General features: G+C 53.1%; 1 protein-coding gene across 1 annotated transcript; it reads left to right on the top strand.

The window, feature by feature from the left end:
• Positions 1-2,149: 2,149 nt before the first annotated feature.
• Positions 2,150-27,425, top strand: AHDC1 (AT-hook DNA binding motif containing 1). Its single transcript, XM_031961524.1, is given in 13 exon segments — positions 2,150-3,222; positions 3,224-3,480; positions 3,483-4,104; positions 4,106-4,193; positions 4,436-4,574; positions 4,630-5,018; positions 5,020-5,092; positions 5,095-5,139; positions 5,142-5,213; positions 5,216-5,428; positions 5,431-5,935; positions 6,048-6,337; positions 26,945-27,425. Coding segments are annotated over 12 exon segments (3,705 nt in total). The 5' UTR covers positions 2,150-2,167; the 3' UTR covers positions 6,295-6,337; positions 26,945-27,425.
• The last annotated feature ends 403 nt before the right edge of the window (positions 27,426-27,828 follow it).

A 27,828-nucleotide genomic window follows, 5' to 3' on the forward strand; every position in this document is an offset into this window, starting at 1 on the left:
CATTGGGGCTGCAAAGACTCCCCTCGGTGCTCCTGTCACCCAGGGAGCCGCAGCTACGGCCCTGAGTCAGGGAAGTTCTGAGTCCAGGCCCAGCTTCTGGGGTGACCCCTCCCGCCCCCCAAATCACTTCATCTGTGAAGCCCCTCCCTCCCGGGGCCCTGGGGAGGAGTGATGAGATCATATTTAGAAGGCGCTCAGCAAACCCCCAAATGCTGCCCAAACGCTCAGGGGAGAGAGAGGCTGCAGAAAGGCTCCGAAGACAGACACGCTGCCCCAGACTGACGTCCTTGTGTGACCAAACACAGTCAGAGACTTTGGGCATCCCCCTCCCAGAGCCCCAGACCGGCTTCTCGGGGAGCACCGTCTCCCTGAGGAGCACTGTCTCCCCGGGCCACCCTGTGAGCCCTGGGGGGCCTGGCTTTGGACCCACTTTCCTTCTGGGTCTGTGCATGGACCCACCAAAGTCCTCCCTCACCCATGAGCAAAGAGGCTTCTCTTCCCATGGACCTGGAACAGAGCCTCTGCTGTAAATTAGAGAAGAAACTGGAAGGTTTTCTTCTCGCTCCCCCCTTCCCGTCCCTTCCCTCAGCTCATTGTTCCAAATGCACTGGGCCGGGGGGAGGGGAGGGGGACTGAGGGCCAGGAGCAGGGATTTGGGGTCTGTGTCAGGGCCAAGCGCTGGGCTGGGAGCCGGGAGCGGGGCTGGGATCGGAGGCAGAGAGAGCAGGAGGCTCCTCTCTCCATGCTTGGAATTCCCTCCAACTGAGCACATCCAGAGCTCGGGCCAAGTGCCACCCTCTGCCCCCCCCCCCCGCCCCGGCCAGCTCTCTCGGCCTCCTTCAGCCCCTTCCTCCCCACTATCTGGGCCCGGGCCCTTTGTTAGCCAGGGACGGGCTGCAGAGAGGGATGACATCCCCCTAAGTCAGGGCAGCCGAGCTGCTGGTTCCCGGATTTGGCAGCAGCCTCCCGAGAAGCCGGGTATTGCGGTGGGGAGGGCGCGGGAGGGAGGCCCGAGACAGAAACAAAGGGAAGTGTTTGTGTTACCGGAGGTTTCCATTATCCTGTCCCCGTCCCCTGCATCCCCGTCAGCCCCCTAGGTGGGCGGTCTGGGCGAGAGGGAGCCTCGGGCCCCACTCCCTCGGGGGGTGAGAGGGCTCCTGGGGACCCCAGGCACTGAGGGCTCCTGCTCTGCTAGGTGCCGTCCGTCCCCTGGCCTGGGGCCCTCGCCGGGAGCTCCCCCTCCGAGGTGGCGAGACACACAACTCACACGCAGAGAATCCATCACTCTCCACTCTCTTCACTCCAGGGCATAATTGCTCTTTCAGGTCAGTTGGATATCTGGGGGGAGGGGGAGATGGAAGCAGGGAACATTAAGGGAGGTGGGGAGTGGAGGCGCTCGGATTCGGTGGGGGTGGGGGCGCGGGGAACTCAGGGTGTTTCCTTCCTTTCTCTCCAACAGAAAATTCCATTGTCAGAGCCCCGGCAGCACAGAAGGTGAGCCTTTTCTCCCCCGCGGGCCGCTACCCAGACCCGAGCCGGGGAGGGGCAGGGGGCGCGCACAGGCCGAGAGCCTGGCCCCGCTGGTGGGCTCCGAGACCCGGGCCGGGTGCTTTCGGACCTCCGACACGCGGGCCGTTCTCCCAGGCCCTTGCTCCTGGGGAGGTACCTGGGGGAGGCTTGGCCGGGGAGAGGGCAGTGCTGGGAAGTCCGACCCCTCTGCTCTCCCTCGGGGGAGCCGGGCCTGGGCCGGGGAGTGGTGAGTCCCAGGGATGGAGAAGGAGAGCGCGTCCTGGCCCTGGGAGTCAGGAAAGCGGGGGGTTCATCCCACCTGAGACAGGGCTTGGGGACACTGGGCAAGCATCCGGATCCGAACTCGGTGTCCCCCGTTACGTGCGGCTCGGGGCTGTGAAGGCGCCTTCCGGGGCCTGAGGATGATTCAGCGCTCTGGGCCGGGTGTCCAAGGACGGGGGTCGAGGGGGCCCGGGGCCGGTGGGAGGCGGGGGCCGAGGGGCTGCCTGGGTGGGCTGGGCCGGGCTCCGGGGAGGTGTGGGTGACTTTCCTGCCATCCTCTTGTCTCCCTCCGGCCCCTGCAGGTCTGTGTCGCGGCTTTCCTGACCCCCATGTCAGTCCCGGCCCCGCCCGGTGGCCCTCGGAGGACAAGTTCAGGATGCGTGTGAAGCCCCAGGGCCTGGTGGTGACCTCCAGTGCCGTGTGCAGCTCGCCCGACTACCTCCGGGAGCCCAAGTACTACCCCGGCGGCTCCCCCAGCCCCCGGCCCCTGCTCCCTGCTCGGTCCCCTGACTGCCCGCCCAACAAGGCCTTTCCCCGAACCTTCCCCGAGGATCCCCATCCACCGCCCCGAGGGGACCCCGGTCCTCGGCGCCCACCGCTCCTCTCCAAGGGGGACGACCTGCTGCCCCCCCGCCCCCCGGTGCCCCCCCGGCCTTTCCCTCACGCCCGCTGCCCTGTGCCTGGCGGGGGGGGCTCTAAGCGCCGCTGGGGCAACGGGCGGGTGAACCTGCACCCAGTGGTGCAGCTGATCGACATCATGAAGGACCTGACGCGACTGTCCCAGGACCTGCAGCACAGCGGGGTCCACCTGGACTGCGGGGGCCTGCGGCTGAGCCGGCCCCCGGCCCCACCCCCCGGCGATCTCCAATATAGTTTCTTCTCCTCACCCAGCCTGGCCAACAGCATCCGAAGCCCCGAGGAGCGGAGCGCCACCCATGGCAAGGCTGAGAGACCCGGGCGGGCCCTCTATGAGGCAGAGCCTGAGCAGCGGGGCAGCCCTGAGCCGGGCCAAGGCACCAGCCCCGGGGCCGCCACTGGCCTCCCCCAAGAACCGGAGCCCGACGCTCCCGACTACTCTGAGCTGGCCGACGCGGACATCCTCAGCGAGCTGGCCTCCCTCGCCTGCCCCGAGGCCCAGCTGCTGGAGGCCCAGGCCCTGGAGCCCCCATCCCCGGAGCCCGAGGCCCAGCTGCTGGACCAGCAGCCCCGCTTCCTGGACCCCCAGGTGCTGGAGCCTCTTGGGGAGGCGCTGGAGCTGCCGCCACTCCAGCCCCTGGCCGACCCCCTGGGCCTGCCCGGCCTGGCCCTCCAGGCCCTGGAGACGCTGCCTGATGCCCTGGAGTCCCAGCTGCTTGATCCCCAGGGCCTCGACCCTCTGCCCAAGCTGCTTGAGGCCCCGCCCCACCTGGGTCGCGCCCCAGGCCGGTGCCCGTGACGACCTTGCGGTGGACCGGCCCTCCCGAGGGCCCCTGGGGCCCGGCCACCTAAACGCCCTGGGACTGATAAGAAAATTCTGTGCCCCGCCTAAGGCAGGCCGGGGCAGGAAGGCAGACGCCTGTCCCGAGGGCGCCCACTTGGCCTGTGGACCGGCAGCCGCCCTGGAGGCCGCCCACCCCCAGCTTGTCCCGCTCCTGCCCGGGCCGGGGCTGGGGCCCCCCCCTGGGCCCGCCCGGAAGGGGGGGTCCCGGGGGCGGGATTGGTTAAGATGGCCGTCCCTTTGGCCGGGGGAACAAGACCGCAAGGTATCCTCCCGAAAGCAGCCAATGTGGAGGGCAAGGAGCTGGGGGTGCGCGTGTCGGCCGAGCCTACCCCTCTGCTGAAGATGAAGAACAACGGGCGCAATGTGGTCGTGGTGTTCCCACCCGGTGAGATGCCCATCATCCTGAAGCGCAAGAGGGGCCGCCCACCCAAGAACCTCCTGCTGGGCCCGGGCAAGCCCAAGGAGCCCACCCCCGAGGTGAAGAAGCGGCGGCGGCGGAAGCAGAAGCTGGCCTCGCCCCAGCCCTCCTACGCAGCCGATGCCAATGACAGCAAGGCCGACTACTCAGACGTGCTGGCCAAGCTGGCCTTCCTGAACCGCCAGAGCCAGTGCGCCGGCCGCTGCTCGCCGCCCCGCTGCTGGACCCCCAGCGAGCCCGAGTCCGTGCACCAGGCGCCCGACACCCAGAGCATCTCCCACTTCCTGCACCGCGTGCAGGGCTTCCGCCGGCGGGGGGGGAAGGCGGGGGGCTTTGGCGGGCGTGGCGGCGGGCACGCCGCCAAGGCTGCCCGCTGCTCCTTCAGCGACTTCTTTGAGGGCATCGGAAAGAAAAGGGGTGGCAGCCCCCGGGGTGGGGGCCATGGGCTACTGGGCCCCCCAAGAGGGGCGGGTGGAAGGGGGGAAACCCAAGAGGGGAAAAGCGGCAAGAATGGGGCGCTGTTGGAAAGGGGTAGAACTTTGGGGACGGGGCTGCCCAGGGCCCCGGGAGGGCATGGGCCCCCACCACGGGCCACCCGGGGAGCCAGGCGGGGCTCGCACCGGGCCGAGGCCGGGCCTTCCTGGGCTGGCCTGGAGCGGCCCCCCGGGCCTACGGGGCGGCCCCCCCAGGCAGAGCTCAGCCGGGGCCACAGCCCTTCAGGGCTACTTCCCGCCTGCTGGACTCAGGCACCCTGGACCGCTGGACTTTGCCCTTGGCTCCGGCCGAGCCCCAAGTGGGGCACCTGGGGGCCACCTGCCAGCGCCCTGCCCGCTCAGGGCAGGGGCCTGGCGGCCTTCCCCAGCCGGGGGGCCAAGGCCAGCCGGCGTGGGCGGGACGGGGCAGAGCCATCCTTAGCCAGTGCGCCTGGGCCCCCCCCCAGGGGGGCCACAGGCCCGGGGTGCCCGGCCGCCCCAGCGCCGGGCCCGGAGGGCCTTCCCAAAGCTGGCACCCCCCTGGCGGGCCCGCCGCCCCCACCGCCCACCCCCGGCGGGCCCTACCCCCTCCTTTCTTTGGGGGCCCTTCCCCCCGGCCAACTCCCAAACAGGTTCCTTTGCCCCGGGCAGCACCCTCCCGGCCCCCCCCAACCGCCCGGCAGGCCACCCCCGGGCCCCCGGCCTGCCTGGGCGGCCTCCTTCCAACAGCCTGGGGGCCCTTTTGGGCCCGGCCCCCCCCTCGTTGGCCGCGCCACACCGTCTCCCCGGCAGGTGCCCAAACAGGCCGCCCGCCGCCCCGCCTTCCCAGCCCTCCCGAAACGTCGGGGGCGGGGCTTGGGTGGCCTTTCCGGCGGGGCTCGGGGGCCGGACTGGACCCGGAGGCCTTCAGCCGCCCCGCCCGGCCCGACTGCCCATCAAGGCCCACGTGATCCTGGACATCTCCCAAACGCCCCGAAGGCCAAGCAGACGGCCGTGTCCCGGGACCTTCTCCGGTCCTCCCGCAGCACCCAGTTCCCCGCAGCCGGCGGGGCCCCGGGACCAACAGCGAGGCCTCCTCCAGCGAGGGCCAGTCCAGCCTCTCGAGCCTGGAGAAGCTGATGATGGACTGGGCAGGGCCCCAGCCCGGCTCAACTGGAACCAGCTTGCTCTTCCAGAGCAGTCGCCCGCCGGGGGAAGGGGACCTGTTAGGCCCACCTGGGCCCCTCCCGGCCTCCTGCCCCGCCCCCCTACCGTCCAAAGCGGCCGCCCGGCTTACGCCGGGGGCGGGGCCTGCTCGGGGAAGAAGGAGCGTGGCGGTGGGGCCAAGGCCAAGTTCATCCCCAAGCCGCAGCCCGTCAACCCCCTGTTCCAGGACAGCCCTGACCTGGGCCTGGACTACTACAGCGGGGACAGCAGCATGTCGCCCCTGCCCGCGTCCGGGGCCCCGGGGTGGGGGAGAGGGACCATCACACATGGGCCCTACTCCCATGAACCTCCACGCCCCCGGCACCCGGGGGGCCCTGCCCCGCCCAGCCTGGGCCCGCCCGGACCCCGGACAGCCCTTTGGCCTGGCCCACCCCGGCCGCGGGCCCCGGCTGCCTTCGGCGCGGGCCTGAAGGCCCTCCCCCAACTGCTTTACGCTGGCCCTTCGGGGCCCGGCCGGCCGCTGCCCGCCCTCGGCCCAAGCCGGCCTCCGGGGCCGGCCTCGCCCAGCGCCCCCCTGAGCTGCGACCGCCCTGCCAGGCCACGCCGCCCGCTGCAAGGGGGCCCCTGGTACCCCCGGGCCGGCGCGGGGCCCCATTTAAAGGCGGCTGGGGCTGTGGCGTTTCCTGGGCGGGGGCGGGGCCTGTGCCTCAAGCCCCGCCCTCCCGCCCCCCCGCCCAAGGCGCAGGGCCCTGGAGATGGTGCGGCCGCCCGGGCCCCCCCGCGCTGGCTACGGCTGCCCGCTCCTAAGTGACTTGACCCTGTCGCCTGTGCCAAGGGACTCCATGCTGCAGTTGCAGGACACATACAGGTACCCCGGCTTTGTGCCGCAGGGCCACCCGGGCCTGGGGGGTGCCCCGAAGAGCAGCTTCCTGGGGCCCATGGGGGAGCCGCACCCTGAGGACACTTTCACCGTCACCTCCCTGTAGTGCCAACTGAAGTGCCAACTGGACAATGAGGTTTTCTAACAGGGTGAGTTGGGGGTGGGGCCGGGCTCAGGGGAGGGAGGGGCCGTCCCAGAGGGCATGTGGGTGAGGGCGGGAGGGAATGGGGGCAAGTGGGCTGGGGCCCTCGAGGAGATCGGGGCAGGGAGGCCCCGGGGGGGAGAGTAGTTGGGGAGATGGCTCCCCCACTAACATTGGGCTGAGCACCTGAAAGGGCTTCCCGTAAATCGTCCGTCCCCAGGGCAAGTGAGGGTCCTCCTGAGAAGGTAGCTAATATGACGGGACACAGTGGGCGTGGAATGGGATGGCCAAGAGCTTTTTTAATGAAAGTGAGGATTTCCCATCAGCTCTTTGGGCTCCACAAAAGTACGGCCTGGGATGAGCCAAATAGTCAGGATTTCAGACTCAATGCTGATGTGGGGCTGAGGACCGGAGATGGGGGGATCAGTGCTAAGCAATACAGGCTAAGGAGAGGGATGTGGGTAAGTCCCAGAGAGGGGACTCAGAGGCAGAATGTAGGGGGAGACCCAGGGATCAGGACTCGGCGCTAAGGGGCTGCACAGTGGGCAGGCAGGAGCCTCCGCAGTCTCCTGGGCCTACCTCCCGCCCCAGACATTGCCCCAGAGAGACGGCATCGCGGGGGCACATCCTTGGAAGGCCCGGACTGGGGAGGGCTGGGTGAGCGGGTTCTCAGCCCTCAACCCAAAGTCATACAGAATGAGCAACGTTCTGCGTCGCTCAGTGGTTCTGAAGGCTTGCAAGCTCCCCTTTAACTGATATTGTGAACTGAAGTTTGGGCGAGTGAGGGTGTCATGTCTCCCCCTCCTTTTTTGTTGGGTTTTGTAAAGTTAGCCCCAAAGGTGTAAAATGTCCCATTTTGTAAAAATAAGACTGTACATAATAATGCTGCCCTGCAACCCCCAGAATGAAGTGTCTGAGCCCAAGATGCCCCGAACCATGAGAAAAGAAAGCCATCAACAGATATGTTCAGTAGCTTTGTCATGTGTGTGTGTGTGTGTGAGAGAGAGACAGAGAGACAGAGAGAGAGAGAGAGAGAGACAGAGAGAGAGAGACAGAGAGAGAGAGAGACAGAAAGGAAGAGGAAGGAAGGAATGAGAGAAAAATGTAGAGAATGAGAGAGGGAGAGAGAAAGGGGAGAGAATGAGAAATCCAATGAGAGAGGAAAGGAGGGAAAGAGAATTAGAAACAAACAGAATGAGAGAAAGAAAAAGAGGGAGAGAATGAGAGACAAAATGAGAGAGGGAGGGAGGAAGAGAGAGAATGAGAGAAAGAGGGAAGGAAGAAGAATGAGAGACAAACAGTGAATAAGAGAGGGAGAGAATGAGAAATAGAATGAAGGGAGAAAAGAGAGAATGAGAAACAATGAGAGAGGAAGGGAGAAAGAGGGAGAAAATGAGAGAAGAAGAAAGGGAAAGAATGAAAAATAGAAAGAAAAAGGGAAGGAGGGAGAGAGAATGAGAAATAGAGAGGGAAGGAGAGAGAATGAGAGAAGGAGGGAGGGAGAAAAAGAATGAGAAACAGAATGAGAGAGAATGAAAAGTAGAGGGAAACAGTTGACCAGGTGAATTGTCTAGTTGTACAAGGCCAGACAACCCCCAATAAGTGGGGGTCACTGGGTGACCATTAAGACCCAGTGAACCTCCAAATGGCTTCTCTTGGGGTTTTCTGTCATTCAGACCTCTCTCTGGATTTGGCGCCGAGGTGAGCCAGAACACGCCACCCTGGCCCTATCCCCCAGCCCCCTCCGCTGTCTTCTGCTTGGTCTCCTCCCTAGGTCGTTTGAGTTTTTCCTCCCTCGGGGACCTAGGTCTTGACCGCACTGGCCTGCTCAGTGAATCCCACATGGATTCTGACTCAGAGCGAGGGGCGAGAAGCCCGGGTGACCTGGGACTCATTGGCCCCAGTTAAGCCCTCTCAGCCTCCCCCCCAAACTCCCCCCCATTCTCCCCAGATTCCCAGATGCCCAAGAGGTGGAACTCACCAGCTGCCATTCCACCCACAGTCAGCTCATGGTTCAGACTAGTGGAGGAGGGACCATGGCACCGGCCATCCAGAATCAGACCTCCAACCTTCGGGTCCGTTTGGCCTGAGAATTATCACGGGGCTTTGGTGAGGCACAGAGGAGGTAGAGGGGGGACTGTTGCAGACCTATTGACTGGCAGTGGGCCCTTGGTACCAGAGGCAGGACCGGGCTGGGGAGCTTTGCATGCAAGGTGTTTTCACCCTTCTTTTGGAGAAAGGACTCCTAGATACTACAGAAGTGTCAAATTATCAGAAAGTCCTGTCTCTTAGGCCCTGGTTCTTCCATTGGAATATGGGGGTGTCTGATCTCATGGTAAGTCACAGCGTGTCAAACCAAATAAGGAAGTTGCCCAGGGAAGAGCCTGGCTCAGGGGCACCCGGGAAGGCATCCAGCTTCCCCATCCTGCTCCCTGTTCATCCTCTCCACCCCATCCTGGAAACAGGCGGCACTTATTGCTCAGCAGCCCGGCAGCCTCCCCATGTTTGCTCGGGTCTGGGAAATGGGGATAATTTAGTGTCTGGATTCATCAGGCTTTTCCCAGGAGCTGAGAGGGTGGGGAGAGCTTACAGATGTAAGAGAAGAGTGAGAATTAATTGAGGAAGTGAGAGTGCCAACAAAGGACTTAGGCTCAGTGGGCAGCAAGGAGTTGTCTGGACTAGGCCGGCCCTTGGGAAGCTGGGGTCCATTCTGCTCTGTCATTGGGTGACATTTAGCCAGGCTTTGGGTCTCAGTGTCCTTCCTGGTAAAATGAAAGGATAGGATTAGAAGATTCTATGGTTCCTTCCGCCTCTAATATGCTGTGTTTGGAGTCCCCTTTGGGCTCTGCCAGTCTGTGTTCCAAGGACCTTTCCAGTTCTAACATTCTGTATCCCAAGCTCCCTTTCAGCACTGACCTAGTTTCTCAGGTCCATGTCATTTGTGACATTCCATGCTCTAAAGTTTCTTCCAGCTTGAATGCTCTGAGGTTCTTTCCAGATCAAGCATTCTCTGCTCCAAAAAAGAAATTCATTTTTTGTTCTAAGACCCCTCCCTGATTCTGACATCCTGTATTCTAAACAACCCCCCAGCTCTGACCTCCTGAGTTCTAAGGGCCCTCCCAGCTCTGACCTCCTGGGTTCTAAGGGCCCTCCCAGCTCTGGCATCCTGGGTTTTAAGGGCCCTCCCAGCTCTGAGATCCCGGGTTCTAAGGGCCCTCCCAGCTCTGACCTCCTGGGTTCTAAGGGCCCTCCCAGCTCTGACATCCTGGGCTCTAAGGGCCCTCCCAGCTCTGACATCCTGGGTTCTAAGGGCCCTCCCAGCTCTGACCTCCTGGGTTCTAAGGGCCCTCCCAGCTCTGACATCCTGGGATCTAAGGGCCCTCCCAGCTCTGACCTCCTGGGTTCTAAGGGCCCTCCCAGCTCTGACATCCTGGGATCTAAGGGCCCTCCCAGCTCTGGCATCCTGGGTTTTAAGGGCCCTCCCAGCTCTGACCTCTGTTCCAAGGACCCTTTCAGTTTTAACATCCAGTGGGTCTAAGTTGAAAGGACTAGTTGCTTCAGAAAAATAAAACTTGGGAATTTCAAGTTGGCTGCAGCCTCCAAAAGCTCTGGCTGCTGGGATGAGTGCCAGCATTCAGTGAAAGGATGGAAAAGGGGCTTTCAGATCTTCCCTGGCCTCCAGCCTGAAAGCAGGGGCCAGAGACACCTTCTTTGCCTGAGATGGCTCCCAGACTGGAGTTTCGAGATTGAGCCTGGGTTGTATAGGTGGAAAACTGGGGAAGGGCCAGCCCTGAGAGACTTAATCAAAAGAAGGAAAAACCGTCCCTCTGGGTCACCTCCCCCCTCCCAACTCCCAAAGCAACTCCTGATCATTCTGGCCTTGGAAGGTGAGGTTGTTTCTGAACTCTTTGTTTCTGAATAAGAAAGTCCCATTCAGGGCCTTGTGTGTCGCTGGCCATGTTCTCATGGTGAGGAAATGGCTTCTTATGTCTGGTCTCCATCTCTGCTGCTGCTGGATTAAGCTGGCCTGGCAAACCCTGCTGATCCCTTCCCTTGTAGCCTCTCAGACGGAAAGCCCCTCACTCATGATCTTCTCGTAGCTGCTTACGTAGCCTGGTTCCCTATTACTGCCCGGCCCCTCCCGGCCTTTCCCTTTTTGGCCAGGGCACTGCATTTTGGGGTCAGATTTGTGAAATGTGGGGTCTCAATTTCACCTGACAAGAAACCGACGACTTGTATAACCAGAACCCAAGGACGATCTGGGGCCTCCGGTACGGATCTGTGCTGGGGCTTGTGGGGGGGGGGGGGTTATAAAGGCGTAGCTGCCATGTTCATGAAAGCAGTAGATAATCCTTAGCTGGGCAGGATGGCTAGAAGCACGCCGAATAAAAGAGTCAGGACCCCAGAAGTCTTTGATCCTGGCCCTAGTCTCATAAGATGAAATTTAATAGGAATAAATCTAAAGTCTTGTGTTTTAAACTATTAACTTACTAAATATGAGATGGGGGAAGTATGGCTAGGGAGCAGTGTACATGAAAAAAATCTGGGGGTTTCAGTGAACCACAAGCCCCAGATGAGTCAACAGCTGTGGTATGGCAACCAAAAAAAGCTCATGGGATCCTGGAACTCATTACAAGAGCCATCATTTCCAGGAACAAATAAGCTGCCCTACTATGTTCTGCCCTAGTTGGACCACATCTAATAATAACAGCAGCAGTAATGACTTGTGTTTATTTAGTGCCTTCTGTTTGCCGGGCATTGTTCTGAATCCTTTACAAATATTATCTCATTTGATCCTCACAACAACCTGGGAGGGTAGGTGCTATTTTTATCCCTTTTGACATTTGGGGAAATTGAGGCGAACAGAGGCCGAGTGATTTGCCCAATTAAATTTGCACCCATCTTCCTGACTCCAGGCTCAGCGCTCTGTCCTCCAAGCCATCCAGCCGGAATATTGCGTTCAGTTAGGGGAGGAGGTGCTAAAGGCAGGTGGTGGGGGGGGGGGGTGTTGAGAAGATGAGCCTTGAGTTCCCAGGTGAGCCCAGATGGAAAGCGCCACCTTAGCCTGGAGAAGAGAAGACCCCCATTAATTGCTGTCTTTAAGTTTTGGAAGAACAATGAAGTAGAAGATAGATTTGTCTGCTTTTGTTTGGCCCCGAAGGGAAGATGTAGGAGCAATAGGTGAATGTTTGTGTTTTAATCTGGTATACCTATTTGTACATATTTTATCCAGTATAGATTTTTATTATATATATATATATATATATATATATTTTTTTTATGGCAGTCAGGGTTAAGTGACTTACTCAGGTCACACAACTAGTAAGTATTTGAGGCTGGATTTGAACTCAGGACCTGTTGACTTCAGAATCATCATTCCATGTACTGTGTTACCCAGCTGCCCCCACACACAATTCTTTTAGGTTCTTGAGGGCCTGAATTATTTCTCTGCGTCCCCAACATCTAACCGTAGTGCTTGGCACAGAGTAGGAGCTTCATAAAAAGCCTGCTGATTGATCGAGTAGTTAATATGTGCACCCACCTACACACACACACATGAATGCAAACTCGAGAGCTTTTATTTGAAGGTTTGTGCCTTCACTTCCTGCCACAATGCCTGACAAATAATAATAATATTTTACATATATAATAGTATAACAAATTATACATATACATAATAATATAACAAATAATGATAGACTTAATAAATGCTGACGGGTTTAAGTTGCAATGGGTCAGATTTGAGTTGAAGTCAGGGAAAACTTCCCATATTTCCCAGCTTTCCAGAAGCAGATTGGACTCCCTCAGGAAGGAGCAGGAAGGTCGTGGGTAGGTGGAAGGCACTGAGGAGGGCCAAGGTCCTTGCAGATAAGGTTTTGGTGGAGACCTAAAGGAAGTGGGAAGCTCGGGAGGCCAGGATGAAGAGGCAAAGAATTCTAGGTGTGAGGGACTGTGGCCCAGAGCTGTGAGACATTGGGACGGCACGTGGCCAAGATTTCGGGGTCCCAGAGTAAGGGGGACGCCTGAGACAGGTAGACGTAGACCGGGAAGAGAGAAATGGATAAGGTTATGGTTTTCTGTTTGATCCTAGAAGCACAGGGAAGCTCCTGGGATTGATCTGTCCTTTAGGAGGATCACTTTGATAGCTGAGTAGAGAGACTTGAGGCAAGGAGACTGTGGCAGGCCATTACAGTGATATAGGTGCGAGAGGAGGATGGTCTGGGTCAGGGCAATGGTAGAGTCAAAGGGCTTACTGTTACTCTGACTAATCGTGTGGCTCTGGGCAAGTCATTTAACCCCGTTTGCCTCAGTTTCCTTATCTGTAAAATGAGCTGGAGAAGGAAATGGTAAACCACTCTAGTATCTCTGCTGAGAAAACCCCAATTGGGGTGTCATGGAAAATAAGACACAACTGAACAACCACAATAAAAACAAGTGTTAAGGACGTGGTGGTGGATTGGATGGATATGGGAGGAGATGAGTGAGAGTGAGGAAGTCAGAGATGACCCCTAGATAGTAAATCCCTGGGTGCCACCCAGTCTGTTGGTTTTGTTTGTACAAACCCCTTTTAATTTAATGTAATCAAAGTTATCCATTTTGCCTTTCATAATGTGCTGTACTTCTTCTTAGGTCTTAAATTCCTCCCTTCTCCAAGGATCAGATAGGTAAATTACCCCTTGTTCTCCTAATTTGTTTATGGCATCATCCTTTATGCCCAAATCATGTGCCCATTTTGACCTTATTTTGATAGGGGGTGTGAGATGTAGGTCTATGCCCATTTCCTGACATAGTATTTTCCAGTTATCCCAGCAATTTTTGTCAACTGGTGAGTTCTTATTCCAGAAGCTGGAGTTTGTAGCCCCCAGTCTGAGAGGAGACACAGGTGCCGGTGGACAAGGCCCTGCCCTCAAGAGTCCCTAGTACTGTCCTTCCCCCCATCCTAATTGTGGAGCTCCTGCTCTGGTGGAGAAGGGAACCCTGTGCCTAAATTAAGTGGGAGGAACAGGCCCAAGGATCCAGCCCCACCAGCATTCAAACTTTAAGAAAGCTTATCTGAAATCGCCGAGTTCAGGCCCAGAGACCCACACTCCCCCGGTCAGGAGCCAGGCCTCTGGAATGCAGTGGATTTGGGGTTGGATTCTTTTTCACCCCTCCAGTGGATTAACTTGTCCTATTTTACCTGACTCAGACAGATTAAAACCAGCTGAGTTCTTTGATCCCACTCCCTGTGATGGCTCAGGATAGAAGGGATGGAGAGTCGCTGAGGATTTAGGAAGCCTCCACTTTGCCCAACCCAGTGGGGGAGGAGGGGAGAGACCAGGGTAGAAACCAAGCCCTTGTCCGGAAACTGGATGGTCCGGTACAAGATACGACGAGTACTGAGCTGTGTGGGGACCCCCGAGGCCTGGACGGGCTTGAAACGGGGTGATTCAGGAAGGGGACCACCAGACTGAGTCAGGGACATGGAGTGGAATCCCTAACTCGCTATAGGTCATTTCTCTGGACCTCAGTTTATCAGTGAGAGAAGTGGACCAGATGATGTCTAAGGTTCCTAGAATCTCTAAAGACTTATAGGCCATAGAATATGAGAGGATTTCCTGGAGGAAATGTGTTTGGAAGTGGGCCTTGAAGGTTGGGGAAGATATGGCAGCAGCAGTGAGCCCTTTGTACTTGGTGGGCTCTGGAGGAGACCAGTCAGCCGGGAATATAGGTTGGATGAAGGGCTGGGCTGTGACCAGGCTGAAAAGTCAAGTCAATAAGCATTTATTAAGTTCCTACTATGTGCCAGGCACTGAACTAAACAATAGACAAAGGCAAAAAAATAGGTCTTGCCCTCAAGGAACTTCCAGTCTAACAAGGGAGATGGGATAAATTAGAGCTAGTCTAAGGGAAGACACTAAGATTAATGAGGAAAGGCAAAGTCTTGTAGGAGTGGGACTTCTGCTGAAAAGTTTAAGGTAATGGGGAGCCCTTGCAGATTGTAGAGCTGGAGGGGACTAGAGTGTGAGGACGTTGGGTTAGCAGTCCACAGAGCTTTGAGCATCTACTTTAGGATGTTGCCCTTACTTGAACCTACTAGATAAACTTCTGGCTTCTCATTGCTGGGAAAATAATTATCATAATAAATGGATATGATGCTTTACAGCTGCAGAGCATGTGACTTAAATTATCTCCTTTCCTTCAGATAGATGTAGGTCTGACCAGGCTCTGCCAGCATCAGGAACTTTCAGTGGATCCCTCCTCTGTTTGGCATTGAATTTAAGCCCTTCTCAGTCTTACCGAAATCTATATTCCAGGTTGATTCTTCCTGACTGGGTGGTGCAGTGGATAGGGCACTGGCCCCAGAGTCGGGAGAACCTGAGTCATTTACTCATGTACTTCAGACATTTACTATTATATGACTCCAGCTAAGTCACACCTCTGTCTGCCTCAGTTTCCTCGACTGTAAAATGATCTTTGTAAGGATCAGATGATCTTTGTCTCTCTGTCTCTTTGTCTCTCTCTCTGTCTCTGTCTCTGTGTCTCTGTATTTATACCTCATCTGATAAATATATAAAGGTATAAAGTGCTTATCATAGTGCTTGGTACATAGTAGAAGCTTAATAAATGCAGGCTCCCCTTTATCTGCATCCACACAACAGTCTAGCCAGACTGGCCTGCTTGCTAATTCTGAGTTGTTTTCCTGTCCAACTTGCCATGGCCCCATTTGGGGTTTTCTTGACAAAGGTACTAGAGTGTCTGTCATCTTCTTCCAGTTCATTTTACAGATGAGGAAACTGAGATAAATGGGGTGAAGGGATTTTCCCACGGTCACAAGCTAGTAAATGTCTGAGGCCAGATTGGAACCTGCCTCAGTGCTCTACCTCCTGCACCACCTTGTATTCAATATTACATTTCCTTCTTCAGTGTCTTTGTTCAGGGGTCCTCCATGCCTGGGATGCTGCCCCTTCCCACTCCTAGCTCCCGTCAAGGCTCAGCTCGAGCACTACCTCCTTCAAGGTCTTTCACTGCCAGCCTCAAATTACTTCATGCTTATTTTGAATATATCTTATATTTGTCTTTGTACAAGTCACATGTCCCTGATAGAATGTAAACTCCTCGAGTTCAGGACTGACTTGTTTTTGTCTCTTGTAGTCCCATCACTCAGCACAGTGCCTTTATAGAATGCTTTTAGGCTTGCAGAGGGCTTGACAAAAACTATCTCGTGTGATCTGGAAATTAGGTACTATTATGATCTCCATTTTACCAATGAAAAAGCAGACAGAAAGAGGTAAGTGAGCTAGTAAAGTAGGGTTTGAACTCTGATCTTTCTACCTCTATGACCAGTGCTCTATCTACTTGGCCTCTGATTATGTCTGTATGATAGGAGTTTAATAAATGCTTATTGAATTCAGTAGGTAAGGCCAGGATTATTCTATGCCAATTTATAGATGAGTAAACGAGGCTTAGGTCCACAAAAACACTTAGTGGCGGAACTGGGTTTTAACCAGGTTTTCTGATTACGGAGATCCAGTGGTACCCTTAGGCGATGTCTTTGGAGACTTTGGCAATGTGGCCCAAGCCAGTGAGAGCGAGAAGGTGTGATTATTTCCACTCTTTGTTTAAAGTCAGGATTCTGGAGAAGGAACCAATAACGACAGGCTTTGGGATCTCCCATTCTGACAACCAAACAAGTCTTCAGTCAGAAAAACTCAGTGTGCCTTTCTGGTAGCAATAGGGATGGGGGGGGAGATTAGCAAAAGAATAAATACAGGATCTCCTCAAAAAGGGGCAGTGGAGAAAGAGCTCAGAGTTAGGAGCTGGGAGAACTAGGCTTACCTACTAACTTGTTGTGTGGCCACAGGCATAGCACTTTCTTAACCCCATCCACCCTGAGTCTCAGTTTTCTTTTGGATAGAATGAAGAGATTGATCAGAGATGATTTCTAAGGACCCTCCCATCTCTGACATCCTGTGTTCTAAGACTCACCTCCTAACTGACATTCAGGGTTCTAAGAACTCTCCCAGCTATTGTGTTCCAAGACCCCTCCCAAGCTCTGATATCCCATGTTCTAAGGGCTCTGACATTCTGTGTCCCAAGGGTCCTCCCATCTCTGACATCCTAGGTTTTAAGATCCCTCCTAACTCTGACATTCTGGGTTCTAAGAATCTTCCCAGCTCTTGTGTTCTAAGACTCCTTCCAGCTCTGACATTCTGTATTCTAAGGACCTTCCCAGTTCTTAGGCCCTCTCTGCTCTAAGGTTTCCTCTTTCTCACCTTAAAATTCTATGTTCTAAGATATCTTCCAGTTTTCCTATTCTATGTTCTGAGGTCCTTCTCAGCTCTGTCTGACATTCCATGTTAATTTGAAGTCAGACTGGACAGTTTCTAAGGTCCTTTTCACTTCTACGTTTGTGTTTTCGCAAGAACCCCCCAACCACAATATTCCATGTTCTAAGATCTCACACAGCTCCAGTAGATGATATTTTAAGGCCTCTTCCAGTTCTGACATTCTCTGTTCTAAGGTCTCTCCTAGCTTCATTAGCTATGATTATTAATTTATGATCTAGTTGGGGAAACAGGTCTGATAAATCCAGTTTACCTCCTCCAGAAAACTTTCCTTGGTTGGATTCTGTTCTCTGATTACTCCGTTCCTCTCTTGGCTCATCCAACAATTATTTTGCTGTGCTGATATGTCCCTTTTTCAGCCTTTAACTCTGTGCATGTGTCCTGCCTTTCCTAAACAGGGAGTCCCCACGGACAGGGACTCACTCTTGTTCTCCTTTGTACATCCTCTGCCTGGTGCAAAATAAGAACTTTTAAAAATGCTCTTAATAACGTTGACTTGACTTGGAAAATTCCCCTTGATATTTGGGAGAGAGGAAATCTCTCCATTTCAGTCCAGAATCTAGGGTGTAACAAGGATTCAGTTTGGTGGCTAAGTCTGCACACAGCTAAAAGAGAAGACATTTCAGGGGTATGGTTACTAGATTCTTTTGGTATGGTTAGTCTAGACACAGTCACCATTGATGGAGAACTGGAAAGAGCCTCAAAGGCCATTTATTCCCATCTTCCACCTCCACCCCTTTGTTTCTGTCTGTAGTAGCCTGCCTTCCTCTTGTAAGAAAGAAGAAATGTTTTGTCTCCTAGAATCCTAGAGCTGAAAGGGATTTTAATCCACAGGACATTAGATCATAGAACATCAGAAAAACCTTAGAACATAGAATGTCCAAGCTGGGAGAAGCCTTAAAATATAGAATGTCAGAGCAGAGAGAGGCTTTAGACCAGGCTTCTTATACGTTTTCCACTTGAGATCCCTTTCCTGCCTGAGAAATTTTTGTGTGACCCCAGCTATATCGATATATAAAATAGGTATGTAAATCAAACATTTACTGATAATACTGATAATAAATCATAACTTCACAACCCTCACATTCATTTATGAGATCCCATATAGAGTTGAGAACCACAGTTTAAAAAGGTGGACTTCAGAACATAGAACATCAGAGCTGGGAGGGCCCTTAGAACTCAAGATGTCAGGGCTGGGAGGACCCTTAGAACATAAAATATCAGAGCTGGGAGGGTTCTTAGAACATAGAATATCAGGGCTGGGAGGGCCCTTAGAACATAGAATATCAGAGCAGAGAGGGGTCTTAGAATACAGAATATCAGGCATGGGCAGAACCTTAGAATCTGGAATTGTCAGAGAGGGGAGAACATCAATGCAGAGAGGGACCATAGAACATGGAATATGAGAGCTAGAAAAAAATCTTTGACCCTAGAGTGTCAGAACTGGGAAGGCCCTTAGAATACAAAATGTCAGAACAGAGTCCTTGGAACATAGAATATCGAGTTAGCATCCATTTTAGGACATAGTGCCAGAGCCAGGAGGGGCTTTAGGATACAGACTGTTCAATCTGAGTGGGCCTTGAAACAAAGAATTTAGAGCTGCAAGAACCCTTAAAATGTGGAATTTTAGAGCTAGGAAGACCCTTGGAATACAGAATTTCATGCCTACCTCCTGACAAGTCACGGACTCTGTGTGCAGACTGAGAGTTTTGGGGGGCATGGCTGGTAGAGGGAATTTGCTTTGCCTGATTACATTTAATTGTAATAAGGATGTGGTTTTTCTTACTTTCTCGTGGAGAAGAAGGGGAGGAAGAGAAGGAAGATCTTTGTAAAAATAAGACTTAATTTTTTAAAAGAATATGGCATGTCAGAGCTGAAAGGTACCTAGAAAATGGATTCTTGAGACTCCAAGAACATTAGAATATTGGACCTGAGAATTTCCTTAGAACACAAGAGGGATGGAGCTGAGAGGGTTCTTAAGGACTCATCTGGGTCTTACTGCTTCATTTTACATATTAAGTGAGTTCAGAAAGAACCAAAGACTGATGGGACCACAGATCTGAAGCTATAAGGGATGTGGGGTAGGGGAGGAAGGAAGGAATGAGAAGAGAATAAGCATTTGCTAAGCACCTATAAGGTACCAGGCATTGTGCTAAGCACTTTTTATGAGTATTATTTCATTTGATCTTCACAACAACTTGGGGTGGAGAGGGAGGGTTGGTACTATTATGATCTCCATTTTACATTTAGGGAAACTGAGGTAGGCAGAAGTAAAGTGACTTGCCTAGGTTCACACAGTTAGTGTCTGAAGCCAAATTTGAATTCAAGATGAGTTTGATTCCAAGTGTCCCTGGGCAATATCTTAGAGGCCAAATTGATTAGCCTAAAACAGCCATCATTAGGAAGATGAACCCAAATCACTAGGAGTACTTCCTGAACTCTAAACAGATGACTTTTGTATTTCCTGGTTGGGTGAGGTAAAGTCAGAAGCCTTCTGTTCAGATTCCAGCACCCGTTCCCACCACCTGTGTGAAGTTCTCTGAGACTCATGCTACTTCAGTTGTCAAATAGGTTTACTGGTACTTGCATGCAGTGAGAGCTTGTCAAGTCAATCAGCATTTATTAGGCGCTTACTGTGTACCAGACATGGTATTAAGCACTGGGAATACAAGATAAGCCCTGCCCTCAAGAAGCTTATATTCTAGTAGGAGATGACAAGCCATAAAATGGAGGAGGAAAAGGTACCCATGAGGGGCCATCTTGGAGAAAGATCAGAGATAGAGGAGAACAAGAGAGAAGCAGACATGACTGGTTACTTCCTCAAAATGGAGCTTCTGGGAATGAGAAGAAGGGACGAAGGAGCCAAGGGCTCTTCTAGGGAAAGAAGGCCACCAGGGGTAGTGGAGGGAGAAAGTTAGCAGAGCCAGGAGGGAGACGATAGACACCTCCACTGGCTATGGGGCGAGTGCCTGAGAATTCCCATCCCCTCCGAGAAGACAAGACTTGTGGGAAGGGCCTGCTGGTTACAAATATAAAGGGACAGTCCCTGACCTTCAGGGAGCTCCTAGTTCAGAGAGGGACACAGAGAAAGCTGGCCCTTGTCTGGAGGGTGGGAACGATGTTCTTGTTTGTTTTGGTAGCCCCCAATCCCTGGCTCGCGGGAGACACTCATGTTTTATTCACGTTTGTTGGATAGCATTGAATCAATAACCAATTGTGTGGGTCTGTCTGGCCTGAGAGGAGGGATGGAGAGTTAAGAGAGAGAAGTATGGGAAGAAAGGAGCTATCGCTACGGATGGGGGTTGTCATGGAAGACTTCCTGGAGGAGGGAGATTGGAGCCAGGCTTTGAAGCATATTAGATGAATGGCCAAGAATGCAAGTCATCCAGATAGTAAGCTGAAATACAGACGCAGGGAACAACTTTTTTTTGGAGGCATTTGGGATGAAGTGACTTAACTAGGCTCATGCAGCTAATGAGTGTAAAGTGTCTGAGGCTGGATTTGAACTCACATCCTCTTGACTCCAGGGCCGGTGTCGTTCTTTCCACCAGACCCAGAGGGCTCTGGAGGGAAAGTGAGGCTGGTGACCTTACGCAGCCCTCCCATACTTCAGTCCAGTCCATGACTTGCCTGTCATGGCATCCCCTCCCTGGCGTCAGGGTCCTCTTTGAGAACGAAGGGCAAACAACAACAGTCATCTGGCTGCCACTGAAAAGCAGAAGTAGGGAGGAATGTTTTCTGTTTACAGAACAATAAACCAGTTTGACCAGAGAAGAGAGGAGGGATATGGATGGGAGGGGATAAAACTGGGAAAGGCCGGTAGCAGGTCTTCAGTGCCAGGACACAGAAGCTTGACTTTATTCAATAGGAAATGGGGAACTACTGAAGGTTCTAGAGTAGTGACGTGATTAGAACTGCATAGAAGGAAGATCTGTCCATGGAGAAGATGAATCATATCAAGGAGAGATGAGGGAAAAGATAATGATGATCTGTACTGGGATGATATAGGCAGCTGGCTTTGGGGTCAGGAACCCTTGAATTCAAATGTGGCCTGAGTCACTCATGAGGGAAGTCACTTCCTCCCACCTGCCTCAGTTTCCTCATCCGTCAGATGAGCTGGAGAAGGAAGTGGCCAGCCACTCCTGTATTTTGGCCAAGAAAAGCCCAACTGGGGTGAGACATGACTGAATGGCAATACTAGGGTGGGGCAGATGGAGGAGAGATTACAGAAGACTTGGTGATCAACTGGATGGCAAGAGAAAAGAAAACGGGTTACTCTGAGAAGCTGTTAAATCTTAATAAGAGACAGTGGGATGTGGTGAGTCATAGAATGCTGAACTTGGGGTCTGGGAGTTCTAACTCAGATTCTTCCCCAGAGAGCTGAGTGATCTCAGGCAAACCCCTTTGCCTCTCCCCTGGAAAGCGGCTAGCAGGTTTCCTCTGCAAAATGATAATAGCCTCTACCTCATAGGGTTATTGTAAGGACCAAATGAGATAATGTATGGAAAGTGTTTTGTAGACATAAAATTGCCATATAAATGTCAATTTTTATTATTATCATCATCATTATTAATTTGACTCAAAGGAGGATGGTGTCAATCAATCCAGAAGCATTTTTAAAGTCTGTGCTACAACGCCAAGCACCGTGCTAGTTTTCTGGGGTCACAGAGACAGAAATCTAGACAGTGCCTGCCCTCGAGGGGCTTATGTTCTTATCCCGAAATATCCGGGGCCACATGAATAACAGAGTAAGGATGGCACTAACTACTTAGAAAATCAGGAGGGTCCCTTAAAAATATGTTGGCGCTCTCTCTCGGACCACAGTTTTACAAGGAAGTTAGCCCAGATGGGTCAGGAACTTCTCAGGTCTGGAACTCTTTAGACAAGGGACAAACAGTCCAGTGAGGAAGACAGATAGCCTGAGGAGAATGATTTGGATGCTCAGGAAACCCAACAGAAATGGGGAAGTTGAGAGGAGGAGAAGGCTGGGTGGGTGGGAGCTCAGTGAGTGGTTCCATTTGGGATAGAGATGGACCATCCAGGACTGAGATGTCCAGAAACAGTTGGCTGTGCGGGAGGAAAGTTTAGGATAGAAGTTTGGCCTGGGACAGAGATTTGAAGGTCATCCCCATGGTGGGAATGTACCGAACGCTGACAATACAAAGAAAGGCAAAAGCGTGGCCTTTTCTCTCAAGGAGCCCAATGTGAACAAGTAGGTACAGACTCCATGGAGGATGTATTAGAAAGGGTGGATGTGTTAGAAAGAATCCACAAAGGGAAGGCACTGGCTTTTCCAAGGTCCAGGAATAGTTTCCTGGTAGAATTTTACTTGGAGGAAGTCAGACAAGAGGAGGAGTTAGCCGTCTGCTGGGCTGGCAGGTCTGATCCACACAGAGATCCCAGTACAGAGCATCATTACCTTTTCCCTCGTCTCTTCTTGATACGGACGGATCTTACTTCTATACAGCTCTACTCATGTCAGTACTTTAGAACCTTCAATAGCTCCCCATTTCCTACAGAATAAAGTCCGAGTTTCTTTACCCCAGCTTTGAAGATCTGTTTCCCAGGCAGGCAGGTCTAATGGAGGCAGTTGTTGGGATAAGGTCAGTGGCTATCCTGAGCAGGAGAGCTCTGAAAGGGCACAAAGAGAGGAAAAAGGCTCAAGAGCCAGTCTTTGGGGGACAGGAGATTGAGAGAAGCTGATGGAGGACACTCATGAGAGCCCGGAGAACTGGGAGAAGAACCAGGCCATTGGAGCCATCATGGAAGACGAACGATGAGGGCCCAGTTTCTTAACTAGGGCAGGATTTCATCCCCAAGGTGCTGGCAGCCCAAGGGAGCCGAGCATCCAGAGGCCGGGGATAATGAGCCTCCCCCACCCCGCTGCACCCTTTTCTGCCCGGCCCTCCTTCCCCGGTCCCCCAGCGTGCTCCCCACCCCCACTCCCATGGGACTTCTCCTTCTGCTTGTGCCGAGCGCCCATATGGGGAGCTCGAGGGAGGGAGAGGGTACCAGCTACTGCCTGGGAGCTGAAAGGAGCAGGGAGACAGGGAGGATCACGGGGTGGGTGATTTAGAGCCGGCTGGCAGTCCTAGAGCCACTGAGGATGTTAATTGTGTCCTTGTTGCTGTGTGACCTGAGGAAATGGTGGATGACTCTGCGGGTGCGGACACAAAGCCATCCCCCAGCCCGGCAACTGGCACCAACCCCATCGTCCCCTTCCTAAGAGGGCGCCGCTCTAGGGGGCAGCCTGGCCTGGGGGACAGCCGGACTGTGTCGGGAAGCCTTTCTCCTTCCCCGGGGGCTGATCCACTCTCCCCCTCCAGCTCCTCCTTCCTGAGTTCTTCCCTCCCACACCCGATGGCGGATGCTGTACTGCAGGCTGACCCTGCCCAGCTGTGCCCAGCTGTGTGTGGAGGAGGGGGCTGGAGGGGGAGGGGGAGCCCCCCCGGGGCCTGGCGCTGCCGAGATGGGCTTTGGCGGAAGCTGCCTGCTGGGCACTGAGATCACCATGGAGACTGTTTGGAGAGGGACATTGGCAGTGACTACTAGTTGGGAGAAGCAGGGGGAGGCTCCAGGCGACCCCCTCCCTGTCAGGGGCCCGAGGACTGAGTCGGTCTCTGCAGCAGGGTGGGAGGCAGATGGGTTGGGGGATACTGACCCCCTTGGAGGGCTTCTCCCCAGCATCCTTTCCTGTCACACACACCCCCCACAGCTCCCCCTCCTCTTGTCACCTTAAGACCTTGGGACTGCCCTGCAGCCCCCACCCCAGAAGTGGTCCTTCCCTGGCTCCTCTAGCTCAGAGGGGTGGGCAACGCCCCCTGCCCCACAGCTTCTCTCCCATTTGTGGCCCCGGGGGGGACCTGTTGCCCGGACGCCCTTGTCCTGACCAGAGGCAGCGAGTGCCTCACCTGCCATCTCAGTAGCCCAGCCTTGTTCTCTCCCACCACCATCCCTCCAGGTCCCTGGCAGGCCTAATGGCCAAACAGCCATCCGCATTGCTGAGTGTCCTGGAGACAAAGAAGGGGATGCTGAGCTGAATTTGAATGTGGCTGGGCCGGAGAAGGTGGCGGGAGGAGAGAGGAGCAGACAGCGTGAGGAGAAGAGCTTCCCCCCCCCTCCCCCCCGTCCCATCCCTGCTCCCTGAGTGATGGCTCAGCCCCAGGCCATGCTGGGGCTTTGGCTCCTGTGGCCGCAGTCATGGGTTTAGTGCAGACATGTTCTGGCAGGGTGGGTGAGGCTCCTGGGAGAGGAGCTTCCCATTGTCTTCTGAGCTCTGCTGTCGGGAGAGGAGAGACAGGTTCTGGGCTTGGAGGTGCAGGGGAGAGCCAGGGACCCGAAGGGGACAGGGCCCGGGGGGGGGGGGCAGCAGGAGCTCGGGAAAGGGATCTGGGCCAAATGAGTGGGATGGGAGCTCAGGTGTGAAGGAGGAGTAAGGGGGTGGTGAATTGGAAATAGGGGTACAGGGATAAGGATGAGGGCTGAGTAGAGTGAGAGCTCAGAAAATAGACTGATGGGGGAGATGAATAAGAGTTCAGGGAAGGGGCCAGGGACTGAACGAGAGAGGTGGGCAAGTTCAGGGAAGAGAATACAGGTTCAGGAAGGAGGGCAAAGACCTAATGAGGTTGTGAGGGAAATGGGGGCTTACTAGAAGGGTGGGTTAGGACCCGGTGAGAAAGAAGTTCCGGCAATGCTCAGGCCCAGCCTCTCAGTGTCCACAGATTTGAAGAGTCAGCCCTTTTGTGAACCTGAGAAGAAGCTTTCCAAGTCTGGTAGTCAGAGATGAGATTCCCAGGGAACCCAAAAGAGACTTTGGGGGGGCATCTGGTGACATTCGGTTGTCCCAGGCCTCTACCACCCCCTCATTGGCTGTCAGATTGAAATATAAAGGCCAGAGCCCTAAAAATTTCAGATATTTAGGGCTAAGGAAAAACAAGTGATCAGATCATCTCCAAGGGCAGGAACTCTGTGGTTTTGAGATTTGCTATACCCACTTCCTCAGTTTCTCCTGCGTGTCCAGTTCAGAAAATGTTTATTGATCAGGATGGAATTGCTCTTCCCCCTTCAGCAAACATTAGGTGCCCACTGTGTACAGAGACTTGCATTCGCCTGGGAAAGATGTGAAATTTAGATGAGACCCAGTCCCCACTTTCACAGACCTTAAAGTCTAGTTAGATAATAAGGCATATATATGTGCAAACTTTTTTTAAAGCACATAAGAATTACAAACCAAATAAGGTCCAAGAAGGGGAGAATTATTGCCTTCTGAAGGGGTCCAGGAGAAGGAGACATCTGACCAAGATTTTATGAAGGACAGGGATGTTTTCTACCCAGGGAGGTTAGGGTGGGGAGGGAGAGAGGACGTTCCAGAATAGGAATGACAGGTATAGGAAAGGAACAGAGAGTCTGTGGTAGGTAGGGTCTGGGAATGGGGTGAGATGGGACAAGAAATAATAGTGCCTAATCATGGAGAGCCTAGAATGCCAGGTGAGAAAATTTGAATTTGATCTCCTAGGCAGCAGAGAGATTGAACAGAAAAAAAGGATAAGAAGGAAGGATGATAAGGGAACAATATAAGAGTGCAAGAACCTGGGTTCAAATCCCATCTCTTCTGGATACTTATCTGGGTAACATTGGACAAGTCTCTTTAGCTCCGTGAACCTCACTTTCCATATTGTAAAATGATCCTTAGCAATATAAGAGAAAAGAACACTGACTTTTGATTGAGTCCAAGAATCTGGATTCAAATTCCATCTCTTTTGGGCACTTATCTGGGTAACATTGGACAAGTCTCTTTAGCTCCATGAACCTCAATTTCCGTATTATAAAATGATCCTTAGCAATATAAGAGAAAAGAGAACTGACTCTTGAGTCCAAGAATCTGGGTTCAAATCCCGTCTCTTCTGGGTACTTATCTATATAACATTGGGCAAGTCTCTTTTTTTAATTTCAATTTTTTAAAATTTATTTTTAATACATATTGCTTTATGAATCATGTTGGGAGAGAAAAATCAGGGCAAAAAAGAAAAACCATGGGAGAGGGAAAAAAAAAAAACAGAAAAAAGAAGTGAACACAGCATGTGTTGATTTACATTCAATCTTTTTCCTGGATGCAGATGGCATTTTCTGTCCAAAGTCTATTGGAATTGTCTTAGATGGACAAGACTCTTTAGCTCTGTCAACCTTGAGTTTCCACATTATAAAATGAGTTGGACTTTATAGTCTTTGAGTCCCTTCCAACCACAGAGCAAGAAGCCGGCGATAATGCTGTGTGCTAAGGGGGAAATAAAGACAGGAGAAAGTCATTGGCTCTGGGGAAAGAGCGCTAGATCTGGAGCCAGAAAGAGCGTGTTCAAATCCTGCCTCAGCTATCTGTAAACATTTGGGGCTTAGCACAGAGTCTAGAAAATTGTAGGTACTTAATAAATGCTTGTTGACTGGCTGACCATCACCTCCTGGGGCAACTGGACATTCATCTATAAACTGAGGAGATGAGAGAAGTGGGTTTTCAAAGACCTCTCTGTTCTGGGATTTCCTGTTAAGATTTACCACACAGACAAGAGAATTGTGGGTGACCTGGAGGTCCTCTCTCTGGGCCTCTGTATTTTGAGCTATAAAATAGGGGAAATAATATTTGCTCCTTACATGTATTGGGACAATGCAAAGAAGTAAGATTTTAGTGTGATTTGTAAAGGGCCAAAAAAAACCCTAAACCTGGGGGATTACATTGTATTTATAACGACTAGATGAACGGTTTTTGGTAGTCTGTTTATGTCATCGGTGAGGGGATGGAGTGTGATCAGAGTGGGCGGGATGGCTGATCAGGTGGCTGCTTGAGGAGGGTTTAGAGCTAGGATGGATGAGGTTTGACTGTGGAACCTCAGAGTGTTAGAGCATGGAATATAGCGTTCTAAGGGACCCCGGAACATAGAATTTCAGGGCTGAAAGAGGCTGGATGATACGGAAGGTCTTCTCTGAGAATACAGGATGTCAAAGATGGTGAGATGGAGAATGTTGGAGTTGGAACATCGGCTAACCCAGCTCTCTTGTTTTAGAGAGGAGGCAAGGAGAGAGAGAGAGCACAGATCTAGGCGAGCTCACCTGGTTCCTTTTCTAGGGTTCTTCATTATTCCTTTCTAGGACAATTCCAGATTAAAAAGGAAAAAAGTAGTTTGATGTCGCCCAAACTTAGCATTTCCATGGTACTAGTGGGATATTGCTGTATGGCTGTTCTTAACCTCCAACAGGCCACGATTCTAACCTCCCATCTTGTGTTTCCTCCACAGCTTTCAGAAACCAACGCCAAGATCCCTCCCGTCATCCCCAACCTCCCGCAGGAGCAACTCACTTCCTCTGCCTCCTCTCCTGACTGCCCCCCATCTTGGAATCCCAAAGCCCCCTCCTCCTTTTCCATGGCCTACCCTGGACCCTGGGAACCCCCTCCCTCTCCCCCACCCCACCCCCCACGCAGAAGCGGAAGGTGAGCTCTTTCTGCACAAAACCAGCAATTGTAAATACTTTTTAAAAATGTACAAAACAAAACAGAACACAGTTTTAGACAAAAAAAAGACAAAAAAAAGAGCGAGCGAGAGATTGCGAGAACGAGCGAGAGATTGCGAGAGCGAGAGAGGCCGAGCAGTGCCCGAGCAGCTCCTCCAGTATGCACTGAGAAATTTATTTACAGGTCGTTAGAGAGAAAGGAACAATACCCTATTTATTGTATATACTGTTTTATTATAAATTGTGGATTGCATATTGCACCCTGTACATCTGCTGTGGTTCCGTGGTGTGCAAATACGCATGGTGGGGGGTGGGGGGGCGGTTCTCTAGGGACAGCTTTTCTTTCTGGTTTTTTCACTCCTTTTGGGTTGTTTTCTTTTTTCTGTTGTTGTTGTTGTTTTCTGTTGGCAGGACACACCCAAAGATCCAAATTTGTATTAAAAAAAATTAAATGGAAAAAGCAAAAAAAAAAAAAAAAAAAAAAAAAGTCAATAATTCTTGTGTTGGCCAAGTGGGGAATGGGGGGAAGTGGTGGGAGGGAGGGATCTGAGGAGTTTTCCTTGGTCACTGGTTCCCCAAAATGGTTGCCCCCACCCTGTCCCCCATCCCATCTTCCCGGACTCCCCACCTCCAGACCGTGTGCTAGATTCGCCCTCCCTCCAAGCTTCAC

Source organism: Sarcophilus harrisii, chromosome 3 (assembly GCF_902635505.1).
Source record: "Sarcophilus harrisii chromosome 3, mSarHar1.11, whole genome shotgun sequence".
Lineage (NCBI taxonomy): Eukaryota > Metazoa > Chordata > Mammalia > Dasyuromorphia > Dasyuridae > Sarcophilus > Sarcophilus harrisii.